Source organism: Spea bombifrons, chromosome 1, assembly GCF_027358695.1.
Source record: "Spea bombifrons isolate aSpeBom1 chromosome 1, aSpeBom1.2.pri, whole genome shotgun sequence".
NCBI lineage: Eukaryota > Metazoa > Chordata > Amphibia > Anura > Pelobatidae > Spea > Spea bombifrons.
The window spans coordinates 140,923,012-140,948,573 of record NC_071087.1 but is presented as its reverse complement, the minus strand read 5'-3'; the positions used below and the strand labels follow the sequence as shown (position 1 = coordinate 140,948,573).

The window sequence follows — 25,562 nt, the reverse complement described above, 5'->3', positions numbered from 1 at the left end:
GTATTCCGTCTTCCTCAGGCTAAGTTGATGTCTTTGTCTCAGCAGCTTGATAGGGTTCGGTGTTCTAAAAAGGTTCAGCTCAAGCAGGTTCAGGCTTTGTTGGGGCTGTTGGCCTTTGCTTGTCGGGTCATGCCGATGGGGCGTGCCTTTTCTAGAAGACTGTCTTTAGCTACGGTGGGCGTTCGAGTTCCCTCTCATTTTGTTAGAATCACGCGGTCCATTCGCGCTGATCTTGAAGTCTGGGCGACCTTTCTCCAGAAATATAATGGTCATACCTGCTGGCAGCAGGCTGAATGTTCTAATGTTGACCTTGAGTTGTTTACAGATTCCTCTGGTTCGGTAGGTATGGGTGCATATTTTCAAGGTGAATGGTGTTCTCAGCCTTGGCCTGATGATTGGTTAGGGTCTGACTTGTGTCGTAATCTCGTATTCTTGGAGCTCTTCCCAATCGTGGTTTCAGTGGAACTATGGGGTCCAAGCTTGATTGGTAAACGGGTAGTCTTCCGCACAGACAATATGGGCGTTGTTCACGTGATTAATCCTTCAACCTCTCATTCCCCTCCTGTTTTGGCCTTGTTGAGGCACTTAGTCTTGCGTTGCTTGGAGTTTAACATCTGGGTTCGGGCGCGTCATGTTCCTGGTGAGGCAAATGTAATCGCTGACGCATTATCTCGCCTACAGTTTCAGCGCTTCAGGGAGGCCGCGCCGGAGGCTGCAGTTACTGGTCTGCCTTTCCCACACTCTTTATGGAGCCTCGCATCTCCAACCTAATGACTTTGCTCCGGGATTCATTGTCATCAAGTACGGGGAGAGCCTACATTCGGGTCTGGAGAGCCTTGCTATCGCTGGCTGAAGTTGAGGGTGATCTTAGGTCGGAGGATTTCCGGAGTCGGGTAACATTGTTGTATTTGTCAAGCTTAAGAGATTCCGGTGCTTCTGGTTCCACAGCGGAACGGAATATGACAGCCCTATCCTTTCTGTTTAAATTGATGGGCTGGCAGGAGCTGGGTGCTAAGTTTGTTGCTTCCAAAATTGTTAAAGGTTGGAAGAAAAATGTGGTTCCTGATAAGAGGCGCCCGGTTTCCTTTTCTCTGTTGCATCGCATTTTGGATGTCCTGTCACAAATCTGTTTTCATAGGTATGAAACGCTGCTGTTTCGCGTGGCTTTCTCCTTATCTTTTTATGGTGCATTGCGGGTTGGTGAGGTTGTGGCTCCTAGGGCTGGTTCCGTTTCCCCTCTTACTGCTCAGGATATTGTTTTACAGCCTGGGTTGGTTCAGGTGTTTATTCGGCGGTCCAAGACTGACCAGGTAGGTCATGGTGCTATGGTTAGTATTCGTGCTACTGATTTGGATTGGTGCCCTGTTAGACTTATTCGTTCCTTCTCTGCTATACGTCCGTCTGGTTGGGCCTCCTTTCTCATTCATTCATCTGGCTCTTCCTTGACGAGATTTCAGTTTTCACAAATTTTTCATTACTGCTTGCTTCGTTGCGGTGTGTGCCCACTTTACTTCTCCCCTCACTCTTTTAGGATCGGGGCCGCCACTGAGGCTGCTAGGGCTGGGGTCCCGGCATCTGACATTCAACGCTTGGGTCGTTGGAAATCCAAGAGGTTTCGATTATACATTCGTCCTCAGTTACTGTAATTCTTCTTTCAGGTTTATCGCCTACACTGGTGTGGATACTGGGTCACTCCTTTATCTTCTGGGCGTCGCGTCGGGCGGAGCGGCAGGTTTATGGCAGGAACTTGGGTTTTCCGTACGACAAGGTCAGAATTCGTTGGCGTGGTATTCGTGGCCTCTGCTGGGCTCAGATGTATCCGGAGTTTTGTTCATTGAGTAGGTTTGTTCCGTCTTCTATTCTTTTGGTCGTACACGCGGGTGGCAACGATTTAGGCTCGGTTCGTACCATCGATCTCATTCACCGAATCAAGGGGGATCTTTTATGTTGTTTTGCCCTGTTTAAAAGTGTTATTTTAATCTGGTCGGAAGTTGTTCCTCGACCTGTTTCGTCACTTGGGCCGGGTGCTAGAGCCTTAGCAAAATGTCGCAGAAAATTGAATATTGCCGTGTCTCGCTTTGTTACCTCCCTGGGCGGTGTGGCTATACGGCATCGCGAGTTAGAGGGCGATAACAAGGAGTTAGTTCGGCAAGACGGAGTACATTTAAATGACATTGGCCTCGATATTTTTAATCTTGGTTTGCAGTCCGGGATCGAAAAGGCGCTGGCCTTGGTGGGGGCGCAGCCATAGCTCAGGCGAGCCTGAGTTGGCTGCGGTGGCGTGAAGTCACGGCCAGCACCTTTTATGTGAATATCCAGTGGATGGAGGAGGCTTGGGGAGACGAGTTCTGTGGAGGCTGATGGTACCCAGAACGAGAGCTCTTGGTAAAGTGTTGGGTATCTGCCTGTCGGTAACACGACAGCTGGCAGGATAGTTATGTTTATGTATGGTTATGATGTGCTGGTTCATGATGTTAATAAAGCTGTGGCCAAAGCCCTTACCCACAATTGTTGTGTTGTGTATTTCTTGGGTGGGTTGGGTTTCTGTGCCATAAGTAGGATCCGTTGTTTTGGTCTAGCAGTCAAGGGGCCCCCCTGGACGGTTAGGAAGGGGGAACATGACTGCTGTCCTTTTGACCGTGGGGTCAGTAGTTCATGGTCTGGACCCAGGTGTGGGTAGCAACATTGTTGCTATAATGTTCCTTGGGGAATAAGGGTGGGCTTACCTGTGCAGAGTTCAGTCATTCCTGACACTCTGTACGAGCTTCCCTCCCGCCCTCCCCTCCTATTTATTTGTTCTGTATTTTTCCTGTGCCGGTGTTGGTTTCTTTTCTTATTCTCTTTTAGTCACAGCGGGAAGTCATGGCCAGCACCTTTTATGTGAATATCCAGTGGATGGAGGAGGCTTGGGGAGACGAGTTCTGTGGAGGCTGACGGTACCCAGAACGAGAGCTCTTGGTAAAGTGTTGGGTATCTGCCTGTCGGTAACACGACAGCTGGCAGGATGGTTATGTTTATATATGGTTATGATGTGCTGGTTCATGATGTTAATAAAGCTGTGGCCAAAGCCCTTACCCACAATTGTTGTGTTGTGTATTTCTTGGGTGGGTTGGGTTTCTGTGCCATAAGTAGGATCCGTTGTTTTGGTCTAGCAGTCAAGTAAACAGACTGCATGGACAGCAGTTCATATGACTATACCAGGTTAAGTTTGTATCTCTTCTGTTTGCTAATTCAGTGGTTTTTGTTATATAAAAACTATGTGGATTGTTTAAAAGTCGCAATGCTTAGGGTACTTTCTACGCCGTAGTTCAGACACTCAATTTTATATTCAGATTTTAAGAGAAATCCAGAAATGTAGAAAATTAATATTGATATTGTCTATATACTTTTCCCATAACAGATTAGACAAAAATGAATTCAGTAATTTTTATCTCATAGGATCTAATAACTTTGGGGTTGTTCAGAAAAAAACAAGACTTACAACTGTGGATGTGAGATTAAGTACTGCAGTTCGTAAATACAAATATATTTTCCTAAAGTTTTAAGTATTTCTTACTTGTTTCTGAAATTCCTCCTAAGAAAAAATTAGCATGAAAACGATACCTCTTGTAGCTTTGGAAATTATAGTTATTATCGACTGCATGTTTTTCCTAAAATGAACTAAAAAGCTACCTATTGCTAATCCTGAATGCAAACGCTCATCAAATATAAGAAAACTCACGATATTTCTATACTCTTCATACTGTAAGTACATTAATTACATGCTGTCTCTGAAATTAGATAGCTCAGCCACTCAAAGTTGAATGGATCACATAGTTATCTCCATTTTCAGCTCTTGGAAGGATATGCTAATTTGGACAGTAGCCCACAACATACTTTACTGCTCTGACATCTGTTCTGTTCCTTGAACGAAAAGCACTGGCTAATACTGAAGGGTTTGCAAAATCAGATCTGAACAAAAACCATCAAAACTCTATGTGGTATAGTAAATAACAATTTGAAAGGTTGTTGAGAAGGAAATCAACACAGCTGTGGTTTACACACATTTTGTACAGAAAATACACACAAAATTCCCTAAGGTAAAGTAAAAGTAAAGTATGGTAAAGTATCTTAAAGTATGGTAAAAACTTTACAATACCTAATATTAAGATCATTATTTCAGCCTTGGGGAATGGACCCAGTTTACTGCTAATATTCAAATGCTATCATAGTGTTAATTTAACAGAGAGCACCAATTAGGTACAGTGCAATATATGGTATAATTAAAACACTTCATATGGACTATGTTATTGGAAATACCTAAAAGAGGAAATCCAGTAGTGCAAAACAGGGGTTCATTTTTGGGGGAATCAAGTATTTTTTTTAAGGTTCCTTGTTTATTTATGGTCGCAAATTTGATATCGGGAAAAACAATTTTCTACTTAATATATATATACCGTATTGGCTCGAATATAGGCCGCACTTTTTTTTCTTTAAGTCTTTAAAGTGGGGGTGCGGCCAATATTCGGGGTCTAGCGCCGGGCAGGCAGCGGGGTTAGGATACAGATCCCCCGCAGTGGTGCAGGGGACCTGTATCCTGCTCTCCGATACGCTCAGACAGCCTCCTCTGCCAGCACTTTCCACGGGGGGGGGGGGTGCCGGCACGGGAGGTTGTCTAAGCGCATCGTGCGGAAGGTCACCGGCTACGGCGATGCGGGTAAACAGCCTCGTCGCACAATGTGCTTTAACAATCTCCCTTGCCGGGAATTCCCACGGGGGAGTCCCGGCAAGGGAGATTGTTAAAGCACATCGTGCAGATGTCCCGGCAGCGGAGGTTGTTTACCCGCATCGCCGCAGCCGGTGACCGTCCGCACGATGCGTTTTACCTCTGCCCCCAAGACTTACCAGAGCAGACTCCCGGGTGTCTTCCGGGGCCGGCGGGGGACATCTACGCAACATCCGCTGAGTGCCGGCACCGGAAGTTGTATACGTGTATTGCGTAGATGTCCCCCGCCGGCCCCGCAAGACACCCGGGAGTCTGCTCTGGTAAGTCGGGGGGGGGGCAGAGTGTCAGCATATCTCGGGGGGGGGGGACAGTGGCAGCATATCTCGGGGAGGGGATAGTGGCAGCATATCTCGGGGGTCGGGGGAACAGTGGCAGCATATCTCGGGGGGGGCAGTGGCAGCATATTTCGGGGGGGGCAGTGGCAGCATATCTCGGGGGGGGGGAGACAGAGTGGCAGCATGTTTTTTTGGTGCTTTTTTAAAGAAAAAAACTTTTTCTTTAAAAAAGCACCAAACTTTTTACGGTGCGGCCTATATACGGGGGCGGCCTATATCCGAGCCAATACGGTATATATCTATATATATATATATATATGGCAGCACCACCCCTGGACCCACATATACAATAGAGAATACATTCTGATGACTAATGTGCATAGGATTTAATCAAAATCATTTACATTTTCTATCCCCAATTAAGATGCATGCAGTACATAGTAAAATATATTAAGTATAAAACTATTCAAGAGGTCTCATCTTTTCATTCGGTTCTACAGAATTACTATTTTTTAGGGTTGTTCTACAATGGACAAAAACCACTGCATGATGCTGAGATATCTGCATATCTTACGCATGCTATGGCATTGATTGATTCACCTGCTCTGCCTTGAAACCAGCCAGGGGTCTAAAGCCTAGCATTAGACACATCTGCTCGGACAGACTTGATTTATTTTAACATTATTGAGACAGCTTTGCATTGGCTTCACCTTAATAAAGTTACACTTGATTCATTAATGCAAAGTCAGCAAATGCTCATTTTCAGGGGAACAAGGCAAAAATAATACTTTGAAATTCCAAGATTAAGGATCTTAAACAAAACCACAATTGGGGCAGGTTAACGGTCCCCAGGGTAGAAAAAGAAAATATATATAAGTGCCAATGTCATGCCTTGTTACTTCCTTAATGAGCTGACCCTAAGCGTGTCCTAATACTATATGTTTTAACGGTCCATCTCAATGATTTTATTTCAGTGACTAAATATTAGTTGTAAGAAAGCTCCTTGCTGAAATCATTAGTTGTCAGGATGTTAAGATATTATGAATTAAGTCACTTATATTCAAGCAGCTGAGAAACATTCAGTGGAATGCTATTATATCTGGGAACGCAGATGACACCCTAATCATGGATGGTGTCACATTACCTGAAGCTCAACATCGCAAAGACTGAGCTTATTGTTATCCTGACATCCCTTCCGTCCACAACTCCTGACATCTCTATCACTGTTTACAACTCCACCAGCCAACTAACTGACCAAGTTCACTGCCTGGGTGTCACATTTGAATCAGCTCTCTCCTGTATCTATCACCAAATCCGGCCAACTTCCCCTGAAAAACATCTCCTAAATTTTACTGAAACAACTAAAATACTAATCCACTCCCTTATGATATCCAATCTGGATTATTGCAACTCCCTACTAACTGGTCTCCCCCTCTCCCGCCTTTCACCACTCTAGTATCAACTCTACTGCTAGATTATTCTTTCTCTGTCACCATTGCTCATCTGCTGCTCAACTGCACCAATCACTCCCTTGGTTCCTATACCCTCCAGAATCAAATTCAAACTTCTGACCTTGACCTACAGAGTCTTTAACAACTTCACACCCCTCAATATCTCAGTCCTCCTGTCTAAAAACACACCTAAACGCCATGTATCATATATATCATATCTCTAGCAACTCGCATCTCTTTTCTACCATCATTACTTCTTCCCACTCCCGCATTGAGGATTGCCTGGGCTGTACCCATTCTCTGGAATTCCCTTCCTCGTTCTGTCAGACTTTCTCCCTCGTACAGGACATTCAATATCCTCAGCAATAGTATATAGTATATACATTAATGGCACAGTACATTACTTTATAGTGTAACTTACCAGCTGTTGTAGTTTCTTCTACTTGCGCTGTTGAAATAAAAAAAAACATGTTACAATCATTTAAAATTTCTAAAATAAAATGCTGCACTCATGGATTTTCTATTTGACAAAGGTCGCAATATAACCGGTATCCAAAAACTCTAAGTACTAGGAACTACAAATATACCGTATTTGCTCGATTATAAGAGAAACCTGATTATAAGACGACCCCCCAAATCTGAATATTAATTTAGGAAAAAAAAGAAAAAGCCTGAATATAAGACGACCCTATAGGAAAAAAGTTTTACCAGTAAATGTTAATTCATCTAAACTATTTTTTTTTTAATAAAAGCTATGATTGAGAAAAATATTTTGGTTTTATTTCCTTCTATTTTCCAACCTTCCCCCCAGTTATGCACATCTGCCCCAGAAATGCCTTATACCCCCTATATGCCACTGTGCCCCATGATATGCCTTTTAACCCTCTAAATGCCACTGTGCCCCATGATATGCCTTTTAACCCTATATGCCACTGTGCCCCATGATATGCCTTTTGACCCCCTATGTGCCACTCTGCCTCCAGAAATGCCTTATACCCCTATATGCCACTCTGGCATTTAGAGGATTAAAAGGCATATTATGGGGAAGAGTGGCATATAGGGAGGTTTAAGGCATTCAGGAGGCAGAGTGGCATATAGAGGGTTAAAAAGGCATTTCTGGAGGCAGAGTGGCATTAAGGGGGTTAAAAGGCATTTCACAGAGCACTCGGCCTCCAGAAATGCCTTATGCCCCCCATTTAACACTCCCCCGCCCCCCCCAAACTTACCGGTGCTTCTGACTTCCCTGTCATGTAGCCGGGGCAGCGTGTAGATCCCACGCACTTACGCTGCAGCCAGAAGGAGGCGTGGCTAGCAGCGGGGGTTGTCTGCGTCCATCGCGCAGACCTTCCCCGACTGTCAGAGATCAGAGTTCCCTGCACCGGTGCGGCACCAGGGACTCAGAAGTACCGGTAAGTGGGGCTGGCGGGGGGAGACAGGAGGATCCAGGTCCCCTGCAGCTGCGGGGGATCTGGATCTTAGTCGTCTCATAGTCAGACCTATTTGAGGTCTGATTATAAGACGACCCCGATTATAAGACGAGGGGTATTTTTCAGAGCATTTGCTCTGAAAAAAACCTCGTCTTATAATCTAGCAAATACGGTAAATAAAATAGACAGCAGTAGACCAAAGGACATGTCTAACAATGTATATCAAATGTTCTGCTTTTACATTAACGTGTCATATCTACCCACCTCCCACAGTGTAAAATATGCACTTATAAAAACTAAGGGGTTATAATATTGATTTTATATTGAAGATGGGTGGTAATTTAACAATCCAACATTTGGAACAAATACAAGCATTGCTATAACAACAGTATATTTAAAAGGTTGGGAGAGTTATACATTGATGACATATAGACAGTCAGATAACCAGTGCCACAAATGCATATTGATTCCCATTTACTTGAAAATGCATTTAAATATCTATCTCAAAGACAATTAAATAATGAACTAAATAAAAAAATAAATACAACGAATTATATTTCATTAAAGGAGAATTAGTGCAATCCACCAAAACATCAACACGGAGTTCAGAAAAGAGTTTATAAGTAAGTATAAAGAGGAACTTCGGAGCACCCCTTAAACTGCTGCCATTCCAGTTTGTCCATGAATTTCCACTTTCTTTATTCTCCCCTATCATTCCTCTTCCACTTCCATTCACTTAATTCTCCATGCACATGCCTACAATCCTCTTGTTGTTATCCTCAGTAGAATATTGGACAATTCCTAAAATTCAATCAATCCAAAACTTCTTATCTTCCCTTCCTCCAATGCTAACATTCCTTCAACAGTTTCCTTCAATGTCAATGGTGCAATCATCACCCGGTCCCCATGTGCTCGCTGCCTTGGTGTCACCCTTGACTCTGACTTTTCACTCACCCCTCACATTAATTAAAAAAACTGCCTTCTCCATCCAAATACTATTCCCCGGATTCATCCCTTCCTAACACAAGATGCTACAAAGGTTCTTATTCATGCCCTCCTTCATTATTGTAACTTTATCATAGCTGCTATCATAGAATGCTGCTTTCAGATGTCATCACCCATCACTATACTATTACAGCTCCATTCTGTCACTCTCTTCTCTGGCTGCCTGTACGTTTCAGAATTATTTTCAAAATCCAGACTTACTTTCAAAGCTTTTCACAGTGGCTCACCTTATCCTCTGCTCTGATTTCTAGTTCTCATGCACACTTGAAAGATTTCTTAAGGGCCTCCACTATCCTCTGGAATGCCCTTCCCTGGTTTATCTGCCTTTCCCTCTGTCTTTCAGAAAATCCCTTAAGATCCACTTCCTTAGGGGCGCGTACGAATGTACATATGAACACTCTTCCTCCTATTTTCCTTTATCTCACCTTTTCTAGTCCCTCTCCTGGTTTCAAACAATGCTTATACTAGAAAGTTTGGTCAATCCCTAAGAGTGGCACTTTTTCCTCTTGTGTAATATACCCTAACCCTATACCCTAACTCTAGAGTGTAGGCTTGTTTAAGCAGGTCCCTCCTTACCTTTTGATTCTCAAAGTGAAATTGTTATGTTATGCACTACCTCTTATGTCCTGTTTAACCACTGTACAGAGCTGCACAACATATAAAACAAATAATAAATATAATAATACTGAAAATCACATCAACACCCTTACGTAGGCCACATATTGTTGCAAAAATAACATTTTAATTTGTGACTGTACTCTGGGTTGGTGTATGGTGCATGTGACAGACATGTTCAGGCCAGTATTGAAAGGTGACACAAAAATTTGGTAATTCCCGCCACTTGTACATTAAATTGGGCAACACTGAAAATAAGGACACCCTAGCAAATATTTTTCTGCTGCTCTACAAGTAACAAAACCATGTTTAACACATATTGCAAGTTGCCTTACTGCCAATACAAATATGATACCTAAAGAAAAAAAAAATAATGGAGATAGTTTCCAGAAAACATTTTAAATATGAAATGGACCCTTTTATAAGCTTCTGTCTATCCCACTGAAAGGAATTTCTTTGAAATGGGTGAATTTGTATCAGCTACAATGATCATAAAACAGGCTGTCATTCAGATGGATGAAAGGTTTTACAGTACTATACATAGCTACATATTGTATACTCTTTATAGAGAATATTGGATTATACATTCATAGCTGTACATATATAAGGCATATGTAAAGGTTATGGGTATTTTAAACATCTACATTTAAGAAAAAGCATAAATACAAAACAGTCTGAAAAGCAATTTGCATATTCTATTGTTCAGATTCTTGAAGCAGGTAACTTATGTAAAAAAAACAAGCAAAAATCACAAGAAACACTAAATACTTTATAACGGTATTTTTGTCTTCTGTCTGCAAATAACATCTCCACTTGATTTCATTTCATAAATATAAGGTCACTTCAAGAAATGTGTTTATTTTGGACATCTGCACCATGCTCAAAAGCTGTGTGTAAGAACCAGAATGGCCAGACTACAATAAGGTTTATGGTATTATGTGTTCTGTGTATAATGTAATGTTTGTTTAATTTATGTATTGGAGACTGCGATTTGCTGCTGGCACACACCGTGGCCACATATCCATCCATTAGCGGACATTAAACACATTTTAACTCTAAAGATGCCACGGACAGTCCCTTAGTCAATGTATGGGAAAAGATGGATGTGGCATTTGTATTAGTGGCAGATAATCTATATTGCCCATATTATGATAAGGGTCGAAAGCCAATCACGTTTCTCCTTGGATCAAGAAGTTCTAAAATATTAATGTTATATTATATGTTCTGCTTTTCAAAAAAATATCCTTCTCCTTAGTAATTTTTTCCAAAGGATATGCAATTTAAAGTATATGATGCATTGGTATTGGTATTTTTCCCATGATGCATAACTTTACACTTGTGTATGTTGATCTTCATTTGCCCCTTGCCAGTCCCTCATTCTGTCTAAATAGATAGATTTATGCCTGCCCCATGCATGTTCTAACCTCTGAAGTAGACTTCGTTCCTGTACCATGTTGAATCCCTAGGGATTTAAATGTTTCCATCAAATCTCCACTCTCTGTTTTTTCCTTCAAGCTATACATATGGAAATTCGTCAGTCTTTCCTGGAAAAATGTCCGATATGACAACCCTAGTTAGTGGTGATACCTTTCATGGGGCCAACTATGACAAAATACATTGAGTCACATACAGTTTAGCCAATATAATTATATATACTTTACTTATAGTGATGCTAGGTACTGCTGTAACCTACTCCTTTGTTAGGTCTAGTGTACATACAGTATATTGCAATTCCCTGCTAGTATAATAATATTATAAGGTTAATAGAATTAAATTTTTTTATCTTGCTAATGAAAAACAGTGTATAACCCCATTTCCTCCCTACTGTTTTATATAACAATTGTTGGATTCTAATTGTTATTATAAAACTCTCACTTGCCTTGCACATGCTCCAAGGGTTAAGATTAGTAACACATGAAAAAGAGATAGGATATTTAGAATTAGGATTTGCAGAGCCCAGCAGCCTATAGAAGATTTAGTGGGATTAACTTCTTTCAGGTGCTTAGAGTTGCAATACTTGAATACATTACCTTTTATGTGTGCTAAAATCTGTTTGTTGTGCTAATGTTAAAAGAGGACAGTATGTTAACTGATTATTTAAAATGTACCTTTACTTTTAGACTCATGAAGGCTGTTTTGTGCCTTCCCTAATGCTTTTGATATCAAAGAATTCCTTAAGATAAGAACAATAAGCAACTCAACAAACGGCTTTAAATTCTTAGTGGTCAGAATGAAACCTAGATTGTGACGGCAGAAAATAATCCAATGGCTCATCAAGTCTGCCATTATAGAAATGCTATTTACTTCTTTATTCCTTAGGATTAGCTTTCTTGAATCACTTTACGTTTGCTTATACTACTTCTACATGAAGGTTATTCTATTACTTTCTGTAAAATATGATATAAATATGATATGTTTTCTATTATATATATATATATATATATATATATATTACTTCAGTTACATACATAACACAGACGGATTTGCGGAGAAAGAAAGGTGCAGAAACACGTCTCTTTTTCCGTGAATCTGTTTGCAATACTCTGGCCTCTGGGAGTTCTTCTGCACAAGGGCTAATCCACAGCGCACCCCAGGAGGACAGTCTCCCCCCATTCTTCCAATCGGGGATAAGGGTGTTCTCATAGGCTCCACCCTTTGGCGGAAATGCTCCAGAAGCCTGATTAATAGAGCTGATACCGGGAGAAACTAATAAAGACAAAAGAAGAGGCAAGAGAAGAAGCAGAGCGGCAGAGCAGGAAGGGAGACAGAGTGAGAGCAAGAGTGAGAGAGTAAGTAAGAGTGTGATTGAGTATGAGACAGTGTGAGAGAGCATGAGTAAGCGGAAAACATAACATAATACATTTCGGTTTCTCTCACTCAATTTAGACATCACTAAGTGAAACAAACAGAAATGAATTATTCTCCGTTATAGTACTATACGTGCATACGACATCATAAGGATGTCATGAATAGTGGACAATACTAAGCAATTTGAAACAAATGTTTCCCTTTTTCAGTAATGTACAATTTAAAGTTAATCTATTATTTTCATTACTCAAAATAAGGAATAAATCATGACACTGTGTAAAATGTTATATGTTGTTGTTCATCTGACTAATTTTTACACCTGCTAAGGAACAGATCATTGTTATTATGTCCTGATATGTAAAACCATAGAATTCAAAAAAGGGTGTACTCCAAGTGGTTATGAATGTTATTTTCTCCTAGTTAGAACCATGTTCTCACTGAGATTTATTTTAACCTAGATCATAGTTTCTACCTCCAGTATCAAACATGGTATTTTTGCAAACTTTTAAAAAAAATATTTACTACATAAAAATATAGTACACAGCAATACCTGTAACATTTGTAATCTTTTTTACAATGTTTGCTCAGTGAAATGAATATGTGGCTGTCTAAGTTTGGTGAATTGATTAATGAGAGTAAGTTGAAGTTTTTAAATTGCAGTTTCAAGTGCAACAGAATATAAATGTCACACGTGAAATGTTCTCATAAAATCTGAAGACAAGATGACATTTCACAGTTGTGTTGTAGTGAGCTATGTCATGAGACCATTTACCTGTATAAGTCCATTTCATGCCATTGGTTTTATCTCTACGGTGCCCAGTGAAACATGGAAACATCAGTTACCAAAAAGACAACCTCTGTAGAGCTTGTAATTGCAGTCACAATGCACAAACATAATAGGAAGTAACAAATAACAATTCCAGATGTACAGTAATCCATGAACTTGAAAAGACCACCAAAATATCACATAGCAACATCAATATTATTTATATCATTTTTTTACATTTTATTTTGTTAAATATTTAAACCTCTTTTCACAGGGAGATATACATTATTTATGCCGCACAATTACATATTATATTGAGTAATTTCCTCACAGAGGAAAACACATTTTTTAAAAAGACACAGGAAACCATAGGCCTAGATGCTAGGACTTTCTTGTCACTGATACAACCACCACACTACCTCTCACCCTTTCTCTGTGCCGTATACTTGTCATCCCATTCCCTCAAGATTGTAAGCTTGCGAGCAGGGCTCTCTCCACCTAATGTATCGGTTTGTCTTAGTCTGTCAATCCTCGTCTTGTCATACCCCTTGAATATATGTATTGTATTAAGCTCTGCGTAAATTGTTGGTGCTATATAAATAAAAGATAACAATAATAATAATATAAAAAAAACAACATTCAACATAAGTACCAAGAACCACGCAACAACCAATTGTGGGTAAGGGCATTGGCCATAGCTCTCATTTAAACATTTTAACCAACTACTACTCTACCATATTACTGCCCACTGTTTTTCCTAGCCATGAGCTCCCATCCCAAGGTGCCATCAGCCTCCACTTGACTCCTTTATCTTCTTGATAGACCTTGCTGTTCTCAACACCCTGGAGTGCTGTCAGAGAACATCCCGCTGTGACAAAAACCAGGAGAACGCAAAAGCGGCACAAAGAAGAGAGGTCAGAAGAAGTTGCTGAACTCTGTGCTGGAACAGGAAAGCGAGAGGCCATTTGCTCCTCAATAAACCTTAATTGCACCCCCTTAGCCAATGACCTCACGTATTACTGACTGGCCCAACACAGGCTATCATTCACACTCCCACCCTCTTGATGAGTCCATGGGAGGATGCCTTTTTCTTAAGTTGAATCTACAACAGTCTGTGGTGACTTGGTTTTAACAAATTCTTAGTTGCAGGTAAAATAAGAACATATTAGATAGATTTGAACCATACTGCTTCCCCTAAATAGCAAGTAGCGAGTAGGAGATAAGACTATGTAGTAATTTTGATTATATAACAAAGAAAACATTTGATTTTCTCTCATATTTATAAAACAAAGAGATCCACAGTCCTTACATTTAGATCCAGAATCATGTCATGGCATCTGAAACATTTTGCTAGTTGAGATATACAGTATATAGTGAAGAAATCCAGCTTAACTTATTTATTATTTAGCTGTCGTTGATCTTAATTCATTTGAAAACAAATCTGCTGAATATTTTTACTAAGAAAATGTACATGTTATTCTTTTTTTTAAAATAAATTTAGCTGCTCCAAAGGATGTGAGGGAAACAATTCCTCTTTAAGTAAAATAACTAATTCATGAAGTAATTAATGAATATTTAGAGCACTAAATTTGAAATTGCTTGAGAGTCTCTTTGGGTTAAAATGCAAAGCAGTCCCACTTTGTGTGTCGGGATCCACAATATTTATGTCAGTTGTGTTCTGCCCTAGTTTGTGTGTATATATATATATATATATATATATATATATATATATATATATATATATATATATATATATATATATATATACACACACACATATATATATATATATATACACACACACACATATATATATATATATATATATATATATATATACACACATATATATATATATATATACACACACACATATATATATATATATATATACATATATATATATATATATATACATATATATATATATATATATATATATATATATATACACACATATACATATATATATATATATATATATATATGTAGGTACATAAGACCTACTGGCACAAAACAAAAAGATGGCCTTGCTCAATCTATTGAGAGGTGAATAAAGGGGGAAATGAGACATAATGTAATAGACAATAGTATCTTTAAAGAAAAATAACTTTCTTATTTGAAAGAAAGAGGAATTCTACATCCAACTTGTAACTATGTTGGACACTAAAAGACCATTTTGTAAACTAGCACCAGTTGCCATAGTAACTCGTCCATTCAAAGCCCTTACAAAACTATATAAAAATGACTTTCCTTTCCACAGAACAATTTATCACAATCACAATGAACTACAGGTTATGAAGACTCCTGTTGTTAAGATTGGGCAGGCTAAAGGCCAAAAAGGTTGAGTAAAAGCAATTAGGGAGATAGTCTGCCATCATCTATCATGGCTTAATTATCATAACTTGAAAGGTTTCTTTTTAAAATGTAAAATAAAAGATGATGTAGTATTTGCTAGAGTCATCTATTTAAATTAGATTATAAAATGTCATTATATATATATACAGTATTTTAGACAGTTGGTAATTTCAAATGCAAAAGCAGAACACTTACTATAAATACCTGAGTATAAAACACCAGTTAGTAAACGCTATAATAAATTGCATGTCAACCTTGCTTTTTGGTGTTTCTGCAAGGCACATATTTGTAGGGCTATAGTCATTGTGCAAACAACTATCTGAATTTCTGAGAAGAACAAAGATACTCTGTTTACTTTACAATTTTTCAAAATTAACAAACATCTATAAACTTATTGTATTTAGAAGCAAAGATGCAGCAATGCACACATCATACGTGGTATTTTTCATTCCTGATTGCCATCATTATGTATTTCTTGAAATGATTAATTGATTCATAACTTCAAAGTTGTGATTTATTTAACCTTTCTAATGCTAATGGCATATACGATATGTAGCTCTCAAAGCTGACGTCAGGCCAGCTCTCCGCAGCTTCAATGGTGTAATTAGTAGACTTGGGCGGCGGCCAACTCTTCGTGTTCTTCTTCGTGTTCGTCTTCGTGGGGGGAAAATCTTCGTATTCCACGAATATTCGCCATTCCTATGTTCGGGTTGGGCGAATACTCGTGTAAATTCTTCGTGTTCGTTTTTTTAACGTTTTTTTGTATTAGGGGTTAATATTCGGTTAACACGGTATGCAATACGCAGCAGCTTTGGTGCCAGGATTTTATTGGTCGCTGGCAGGGGCCTTCTCTGCCATCAACGAATGAAGTGCACCTGTTATCCATTGCTTGATGGCAGACAAGCCCCCTGTTGGCGACCAATAGCGTCGCTCGTACAGACTTTTAAAATCGTGGTGCCGCAACTTGGCCGGGAGAGACCACTGGTCTCCCCACTCCAAGAGTTAAACGTCCGTACGAACGACCAATAGAGCCGCTTGTACAGACCTTTAACTCTTGGAGGCCAAGTTGCGTCGTCAGGAGTTAAAGGGCCATGTAAGCGAATTGATTGGTCGACTGCGGGGGCCACCTCTGGCATCAACCAATGATGGCAAACCTACGGATTTCCGCTCCCGTTATCTACGCAGCATCGCAGGGGTTAATGGGAGCGGAAATCCGTAGGTTCGCCATCAGGAGTTAAAGACCTATAAGAACTACTCTATTGGTCGCCGGCAGGGCCCCTGCAGACGACCAATAGAGTTGGTCGCATGGCCCTTTAACTCCTGATGCGAAACTTGGCATGGGGAGACCATTGGTCTGTACGAGCGACTCTATTGGTCTTATCAATACATAAATTTACATACAATGCATTACACTTTGTTGTTCAACATTGTTCTTAATAAAACACTAGGTAACATTATATATATTTGTGAAGAATTGAAATTGTAGTTTATTTGTAGAAGACCAATGACGTCTATGATAGGCAGTGTTAGACCGGAGCACAACAGTGTGGGACACCTGCTGTCCATAGATACAGACTGATGGAGACACAGAATGCTTGGAGAGAGTTTGAAGGAGATGCAAATATTTTTTTCACATCTAGGGAGCACATGATTTAAGATACAAAGATGACTTATAAGACCCAAGCTACTAAAACCACTGGTTTCAGATCAATAAAAGCTTTATGAAGAATACAACTATGTCTATGTTTAGTGTGAAAACCACTCCACTTGAAACAACTATAAAGTTAAAAGCAAAAATCAACAAAATTGCCATGAAATTGACAGGCACATATAAAATAATTATGTTTTCTGTATTAAGTTCACTTCTTATTGTCCTCTTTCTTTGGAGCTGCCACTAACCTTATGTTTTAGTAGGATATAACGATTAAAAGAGAAACGAAAACCAAAATATATATTCCAGAACATTTTACACTAATATGTATAGGTAGCAGTTTGTTTTTCTTTTTCCTGCTTAAAATCTACCAAGTAAGGGTGAAATATATTGCTCGCTCCACTGAAAACTTTTAGTTAGAGTCATAGTCATTGTGAATATTACGATCTAGAGCACTGGTGAGCAACCCACTGGCTACCAACAAACCGTGACTGATGGCCATTAATAGTTATTGCATAATCACAGAGGTGCTAACCAGGGACTTTGTAATCTGCATAGCTCTTAATGTTGTTAAGTCGGAATACCTTTACATCTTGGTCTGTTATTAACCTCTTTGAACTGGAATTACCCTTCGCTGATCTAAAACTATATTAACCTTAGCTTGCCTATAAATTAGCAATTTTAAAATGAAACAACCTAAAATGATTTCTTGTGGTACTCAAGAACAGCGTAGAACCAAGTTGCTAAGAATATCAGCTAACATAATAAGAAAAATGAAAATTTATATTTCAAACTAACTGTGCCTATAAAAGAATTATTGTCACATTGTTGACATAATGGCATCAGATACTTGTATCATTTCTGACTTTTGGTAAACTCAATAGAATGACTTATTGCATTGCTCAAAAAACAATAACACGTTTGAATGCTCAAGAAAAAAACATAATTTTAAATATTTTCTTATTTAAATAAGATTTACTTATTTATTTAGATTTACTCCAATACCCTACTCATTTGCAGTAAAAACCAATTGTCTGTACCATTTGTAGCTATTATACAGGGAGCTTAAAGACAAAGTTCCATGGGGAAAACATCTTCCAGCATTACATACAATGCTATATATACAGTACAGAAGTGTGGCACTAAAGATATCTGGGTTTCTTTTAACTTTGTTCCAATAAACCTCCTTATGACCTGGAGGTCACATTGCATGAGGTCATAGGATATCCTGATGGCATTCTCCACTCATACATTACACCAAGCTAATGGCAGATTTGGCAATACTATTTAAGTCCATTTCCCAATAGACTTATATTAGTCAGATGATCCCTCAGTCCTGAATCATAAGGGCTTTGGGTACAATGGGCAAACATTTACATATACCAAATATGCAGCTATATGGAATGTTGTATTATATGACAGGCCTATGTTTTACGTTTTAAGTGGTACTTGTAATGACAAATAAAGTGAGTTTAAAAATGTAATGTTTTCCGTCATATTAAACTGTGTAAACATAAAAAGCAGGGTTTGTAAAATATACTATTAAGTACCTATTGTATTTTTCATGAAATTGCCATCTCAGTGAAGGATATATATATATATATATGTATATATATGTATATATATATATATATATATATATATATATATATATATATATATATATATATATATATAAAACATGTACTTATGTTGCCAACAGCTCCTTGAAGAGTGGATTGCAGTAAATTTAATAGAACTATATTAAGGTCAAGGAAGCGCAATAACTCAGGACGGAGACAAGGCCATGTTGTCTGACGCTCCTACACGGATTGTGAGATAATTGGAAGATTTACACACAAGAGTAGTAGTGAATGTCATAACACTTGCAAGCCAGGGAGGTCAACTACATCAGGAAGAAGTTGTAACAATGATTTATTATCACTAGTAGAATATAAAGTACAGTGAGATGTTAAGACGTTAAATAAATATACACAGAAATAAATGAGGCAATTCGAACTTAGTTGTGGCTCTGACAGTCTGCTACAATATGCTGCAAATACTGAAGTTCCTATTGACATGAACACACCAATAGCTGGTGTCTAGAGGTACTCTATGCACCCTTTCAGTTTAAACCTATTCTACAAATTACTACTGTTCTGCTCTAAGCTGCAGTGCATGGTGATGTAGTGCAAATCTCGTGTCTTCTGATAAAGATCATCTGAAGCACTTCAATTAAAACACACGGTAGAAGTGACTTGTGTCACCACGATACCTGGAAACTCTCTAGGTTTGACCCAGAATTTCCAGGAGACGCTTTGCTTCCCCAGGTTTCCAGGACAGTTTCTTTTTTCTCCAGTCAGCACAGTTGGGAATGTCTACTCCCAGGGCCGGCCCAAGGCAAAATGCCGCCTGGGGCGAATGTTAAAATGCTGCCCCCCTCCTATCTATCTCCCCCTCCTTCCTCTCCCTCCGTCCCTGCCGCCCCCCCCATTATCTACCCTTCCTACCTCCCCCCCTTGTACTTACCTTTCAGCAGTCCTGCGGCGAGTCTCCCTGTTCGGTCTCGGTGCCGGCTTGTAATGCTGAGCGCCGGAAATCTTCCGGCACTCAGCATTACAAGCCGGCACCGAGACCGAACAGGGAGACTTGCTGCAGAGGAGAGAGAGAGGGGTGCCGAGCGGGTACTGACCACTCGGCGTCCCTTTCTCTCTCTTTCGCTTTAAAAAATAATAAAAAAAGGGCTTGGGACGGCGAAGTGCCGCCCCTTCAAAAGTGCCGCCTGGAGCGGTTGCTCCACTCGGCTCCATTGTCGGGCCGGCCCTGTCTACTCCTCACCTACATGCTGGTGGGTAATTTCAATGAGGGTTCACATGCTGCTGTTCCCTCTCCACGAACACACAGAATAATGGTGTTTCGCACCTTGCGTTGTTAGCCCTGCCTCCCCGCTTGCATCAGTCACTGGGGAGGGCGGGGAGGATCCGGGCTGGGCGGTGAGTGTGTTGGCTGGGAGCTGACGGCTGGAAACTCCTCCTCCTTTCGCCCAGCCTTTACTGTGCTTACCCTACCTCTTCATGAAGCAACTCCCCTGGAGGAGGAAGAAGAAGTTCCCGAGTAATTTCATGTGTGAGGAGTGTAAACATCTGAGAGGTATTTCAAACGTGAAGAGGAGTATTTGAGAAGGACTGGATATGAGGTCTTAAAGTTGTAGGTTAGGATGTAGTGGTCATACAGAGAGAAAAGAAAAGAAAAGACTACCAAGAGTGTTAGTGCCAGAAGACAAGAGCCAGGTTTCAGTGATAAAGAGGAGGTTAAGGTAGTTAGAAAACAGTAAGGTTGTAGTAAGCAATAAGTTTGTTGAAGACACCGTATGTACTCCAGAGGGTGCAGGAGAACAAGTATAGGGTTATAATGAACAGGACTATCTAGCCAAACTTGCACTGTCGAAAATCTCCAACACAAGACAATGCTGGGGTTTCCCACATATCTTACCCTTTCAAGCAGCACCTATGTCTATACACTCTTGTTGTATACTGTCACAAAAGTGCTATACACTGCTGCTCAGGACACCGACAATGTTCTGTGTTATGTCTAATCTGAAGACGGATGACCTATATATATATATGTGTAGCAGACTACATTGTTACATTTCTATGAAGAAAAGAAACAAGTGTAAACATTCTGTTTAACACTACACCTTGTCGATTAGATACAACAAAATCTGTGTTTTCTTCCACTTGCAGGGAAATGAGCCAATCCCTTTTGGTAATCAATATTTGCAATGTATGATGTTCATTTTGGAAGTCATATTTAATGTCCTGGATAAAAGCACTCTGTCTTGACTTTTCATAGTCAGATAGTTCCATCTTAGTCATTCGAAGCTGCTGTTAACATTTAGTTCAGTGGTTTCCTAATCCTGTTGCTATGAGTATATCTGCAATGCCAAATTCCATAAAGATCAGCAGCAATGAGAGGTAACTTAGAGCAAACTTTTTGGGTATTTATTACATTCAGTACATGTCTTGGCAAATGTCATGAATTGTCTGCTTATTTTTAACAAACAGAGCAAGATAATAAAATCACATCCCCTTACTGTTGATACAGCCATGTCTTTTTCAGCATAACACACATTCAAGAAATGTCAGTGAACACAAATACCTGGTAAGCCCTGCACCTTACTTTCATTTTTTATTCTCTTTTGTATAGCATATGCCAGTTCTGGGTACTCTGTCTATATATACTGGAAATGCATATGTCACATCATGGTAGTTTTTTTTTCTTGTTTCTTCTTGCCAGATGTGTGACCAGCACCACAGCACACATACCTATTTGAGAAGATCTACTTTACCTTACACCCAGAATGTGCCCTTTGCACCAATAAATGTTTCAATTTAACACACGGTTTCATGGATTCTGTGTTAAACAAAAGGGTAGAGGCTTCTGAAAACACTACCTACCAGACAATATTATGTCATATATAAAATATCATTCTTGTTCTGTCCAGTGCCTCGTTCCTCCAAGAACATAAGGCCATAAGACCATGAGGCCATAAGAAGTTATATGCAGGTGGTGGCACAATGTCATGGTAGCCTCTCAAAGAATTCCATGGGCAGCAAGATTTCACTGGGTTTTTTACTCATCTTTGCCTCCTTTTTGCAAGAGCAATGCACCCATTGAGTATCCAGAGTTGCTGACTCTTTTTCTTAATCAGGACACCTGCTGGAGGAATCATCAACTAGCATGAAAAACTAGTTGTCATGACTGGCTCAGAAAATAGTTTTGGACAGTTGGCAGCTACTTTTATGTTAATCCAGCACTTGCCTTCTCTTGTGTTTGCTTGGCTTTATTGTAGGTACATAACTAAAGTTTTTAATCAGGTATAGCATCTCCAGGTCTCCTATTATCTGTCTGTCATTGTTCCATTACTTTGCATGTATACATTGCAGAAGACTCAGAAATCCAAATCTGTATGTACATTTCAACTGTCTTTAAACTCTATAAAGTATCTTTGGTATGCTTTTTATGTAACTTTCTATAAATGTTATCTTTTCAGACATTTCATATGCTTTGATTTTCTAAAGCCCATTATAACCAATGCCAATTAATGGGACATATGAAAATACTCACCTCAAATACTAAGGCTTTCAATTATTTTATTCATTTTTTTTATTTATTTTAACAAGTCGACATTGTCATAGCCTAGATACAAGATAAAATAATTTTTACCAAAGAAAATAAAATCTTAACAGGCATTATATTTTAGTAGTATTGTAAAAAATATTTTAAGGGAAAACTTCATTCATATTACTTAGTTTTTTCACACATAGCTCCTCCATTTTGCTCCTCCATTTTGCTCCTCCGTTTTGTTTTTATTTTTGCTGAATAAATCATGACGTGTAAAATGTTATATGTTGTTGTTCATCTGAGGTTATATTTACCTAGTTTTTAGACCTACTAAGGAACAGATTGTTATTATGTCCTGATATGTAAAACCATAAAAGAGGGTGTACTTTCTTTTTCCACACAAGTGTATGTGAAAAACAGTGGGAAGAGGCTGTGCATTAGAACGGCATTCCACTTTGTGGAACTTTGTATAACTAGGAAAATCAGAGGGAATCCATATTACCGTATTTGCTCGATTATAAGACACATACCCCCTCCGACTGTCAGAGAGAATTCCCCGCAGCGGTGCGGGGAACTCTCCTCCTTGACAGTCGGGGAAGGTCTGCGCGATGGACGCAGACAACCCCCGCTGCTAACCACACCTCCTTCTGGCTGCAGCGGAAGTTGCCTACGCGAATTGCCTAGACGTCTACCCGCTGCCCGGACAACACACAGGGGAGTCAGAAGCACAGGTAAGTTTGGAGGGAGGGGTATTTTTCAGAGCATTTGCTCTGAAAAAAAATATCATCTTATAATCGAGCAAATACGGTACTTAACAAAGAAATGGAGATTTTAAATTATTTTTTTTAATTATTTTATTAAATTTTGATAAAAAGCAGCTAAATCATTTTTCTGTGTCTTCTTTTAGTGCTTTACACACAGGTCTATGAGTTTTGTGGAGAATTTGGCATTTTTGGAGTTACCTTTATAGCACTAACTATGGTTTCTGCTTCATCCATACTAAATGAGCACTTTACGCAAGTATGTTGCACAAGCACAGTGGAACACTTGAATGTATAGTTAGATGAGAAGAACAACCATGAAGATGCAGTCATTTTGGGAGATTTTAACAATTTTATATTTGTTTTAAACATTGTACAGCCCCAAATGACTGTGAAAGTTTAAACACCACATTTTATGGAATCTAATAGCATACGTATGGTAAAGGTTTTTCCAATCTACCCACAAATCTGCAATACAGATCTCAAACAATGAAAAGGAAAAATTGTCACGAGCAGGGCTATCGGCCGAGCCGTGATGTGGGAGTATGGGTGTACCAAGGGTTAAACGCCAACCAGGCTTCCGGTGCGTTTGGCCACTTTCCCCGCAGGGCACCAAGCAACCACCACCAACCCCAACCAGTCACCCCAAAACTCCCAGTGTAAAACACGCTGCCACCACCAAGAACTTTAAAACTGGGCGTCTTAGGTTACCCAAAAACAATCAGACTGCAATAACTACACAATCCCCAAACTGATATTTATATAGTCAACCGCTTAGTAACGTGACATATCTATATGTATACAAAAGGCTATCTCTAGGCTGAATTCAGTTAGAGAACAAAGACAGAACTGATTAAAAATGTTTAATCTGAGTATAAAATGGGTCACAGTGCTGTTATACAAAAATGCATATAAAAAGAGACATAGACTTAAATAGTACAAAACCAGTGTAAAATAAAAGGGATAAAACAGAGTATCATACCACACTTCCTTGGAGCCTTGATGTTGTCTCTGTGATGGTAAAAACAGGCTCTCCCCCACTACCAATTGCCCATCTACTGTTAATACTGTATATTGTTAATTTTAATGTTGTTCATTGTAATAGCACTATGAAATTTGCTTAAGCTTTGAAACGGAAATGTTGTAATAATAATAACAATAATAATAATAATCATGTAATAAAAAAATGCCCCACATTTATCTCGTAGAACATTAAGCCCTCATATACTCACAACAAATAATATGTGTTGAGAAAAAAATCCTATCAATGTGTAATGTGATAAAATATTTACCAAGCTAAAATGTGTTTCCATTACAGTCTTCAGCAAATCAAACAAAAGCCACAATCTTAATATGTCTCTATGCAAAACGAAAGACACTCGCATCAATACTTTGACTCTACGTTGAAGTGGCTCATTTCTCATAGACAAGGATCATTACACAGTGAAAACATTATATGTTCTGCTGCTTATAAACAGAACTTAAGCTACAGTGAGATCATTTTGATTATTTCCTTGAGGTTGAATGATAAAATGCTCTACTTTAAAGAATAATAAATTATTACATTATTGAATATTTTGTTCCATCATAGCATAGTACAATCAATATCGAAGTTGAGAAATGGGAAATACTTCTTCTCAGGCAATTTTTTTTCTCCTGATGTGTTTATCTGAAAGTCAGTATCTTGCGTACTTGTATTTACTGTTTTTTTTTATTTCTGTATTTAATGATTCATAAAAAAAAAACAAACAAAAAACAATTATATACGGGTTGAAAATATAGCAAAGGATTTTCTAAATATAATCACTTTATTACAGTCACTATATAGAACCTTACAGAATATTCCACTATACTGATGGAGATTCCCCATCTGGTATAGCATAAGTATGTGAAAATATTGCTACTTCTCAGTTGAGCTAATCACAAATGCATGTACAAAAAAATGACAAACTCATAAGTCAGAAAGACTTACTACAAATACATACATTAAACAAACCATTTCAATTGCCCAGTGAAATATCCAACAATATTATGTAATATTACTACAACAGCTCTATACTGTATAGTTAATAGAAATGTGCAAATTGGTTAAAAATGATTCATTTTTGACCCATTAATTTTTGGATAACATATTTTGCTTTCCTGCCCATTCGTTTCAGACAAAAATTGGGGGCCTGTTTAGTTGGGAAATTAAATTTGTTGTTATTCACTCGTCATGCTCTCATTTTCGTTCACTCTCTCATGCTCTCTGAATGTCTCCCTACATTCTCTGTTGGCCACTTCTGCTTTCGTGTCTCGCAGCTCCATTTCCGTGTCTCAAATCTTCTTGTTCTGCATTCTCTTGTTCTCCTCTCTTTTTTCTTCTCTCTTCTTTCTCCACATATCCTCAACCTCTCGGCAAACTTCCACCAAAATGGTAGAGCTTCTGGTGACGTCTTCTCCCTTTACCCTTTAATCAGCACGAGACTATCTTAGGTCATAATGGGGGAGATTCCAGTGGCGTCTTCTCTTCCAATTAGAGTAGCAGGGTAGAGGATGTCACCAGAAGCTTCTCCATTTGTCATGTCCGTGAAGATG

General features: G+C 39.1%; 1 protein-coding gene across 2 annotated transcripts in view; it reads right to left on the bottom strand.

Annotated features, from left to right (window-relative positions):
* EDIL3 (EGF like repeats and discoidin domains 3) overlaps nucleotides 1–25,562 on the bottom strand; it is a 218,205-nt gene that overhangs the window by 138,200 nt on the left and 54,443 nt on the right. For both annotated transcript variants that reach the window (XM_053475131.1, XM_053475139.1), the window contains exon 3: nucleotides 6,913–6,939. In XM_053475131.1, the coding sequence (XP_053331106.1) occupies nucleotides 6,913–6,939 (27 nt within the window). The remainder of the gene's footprint in view (nucleotides 1–6,912; nucleotides 6,940–25,562) is intronic.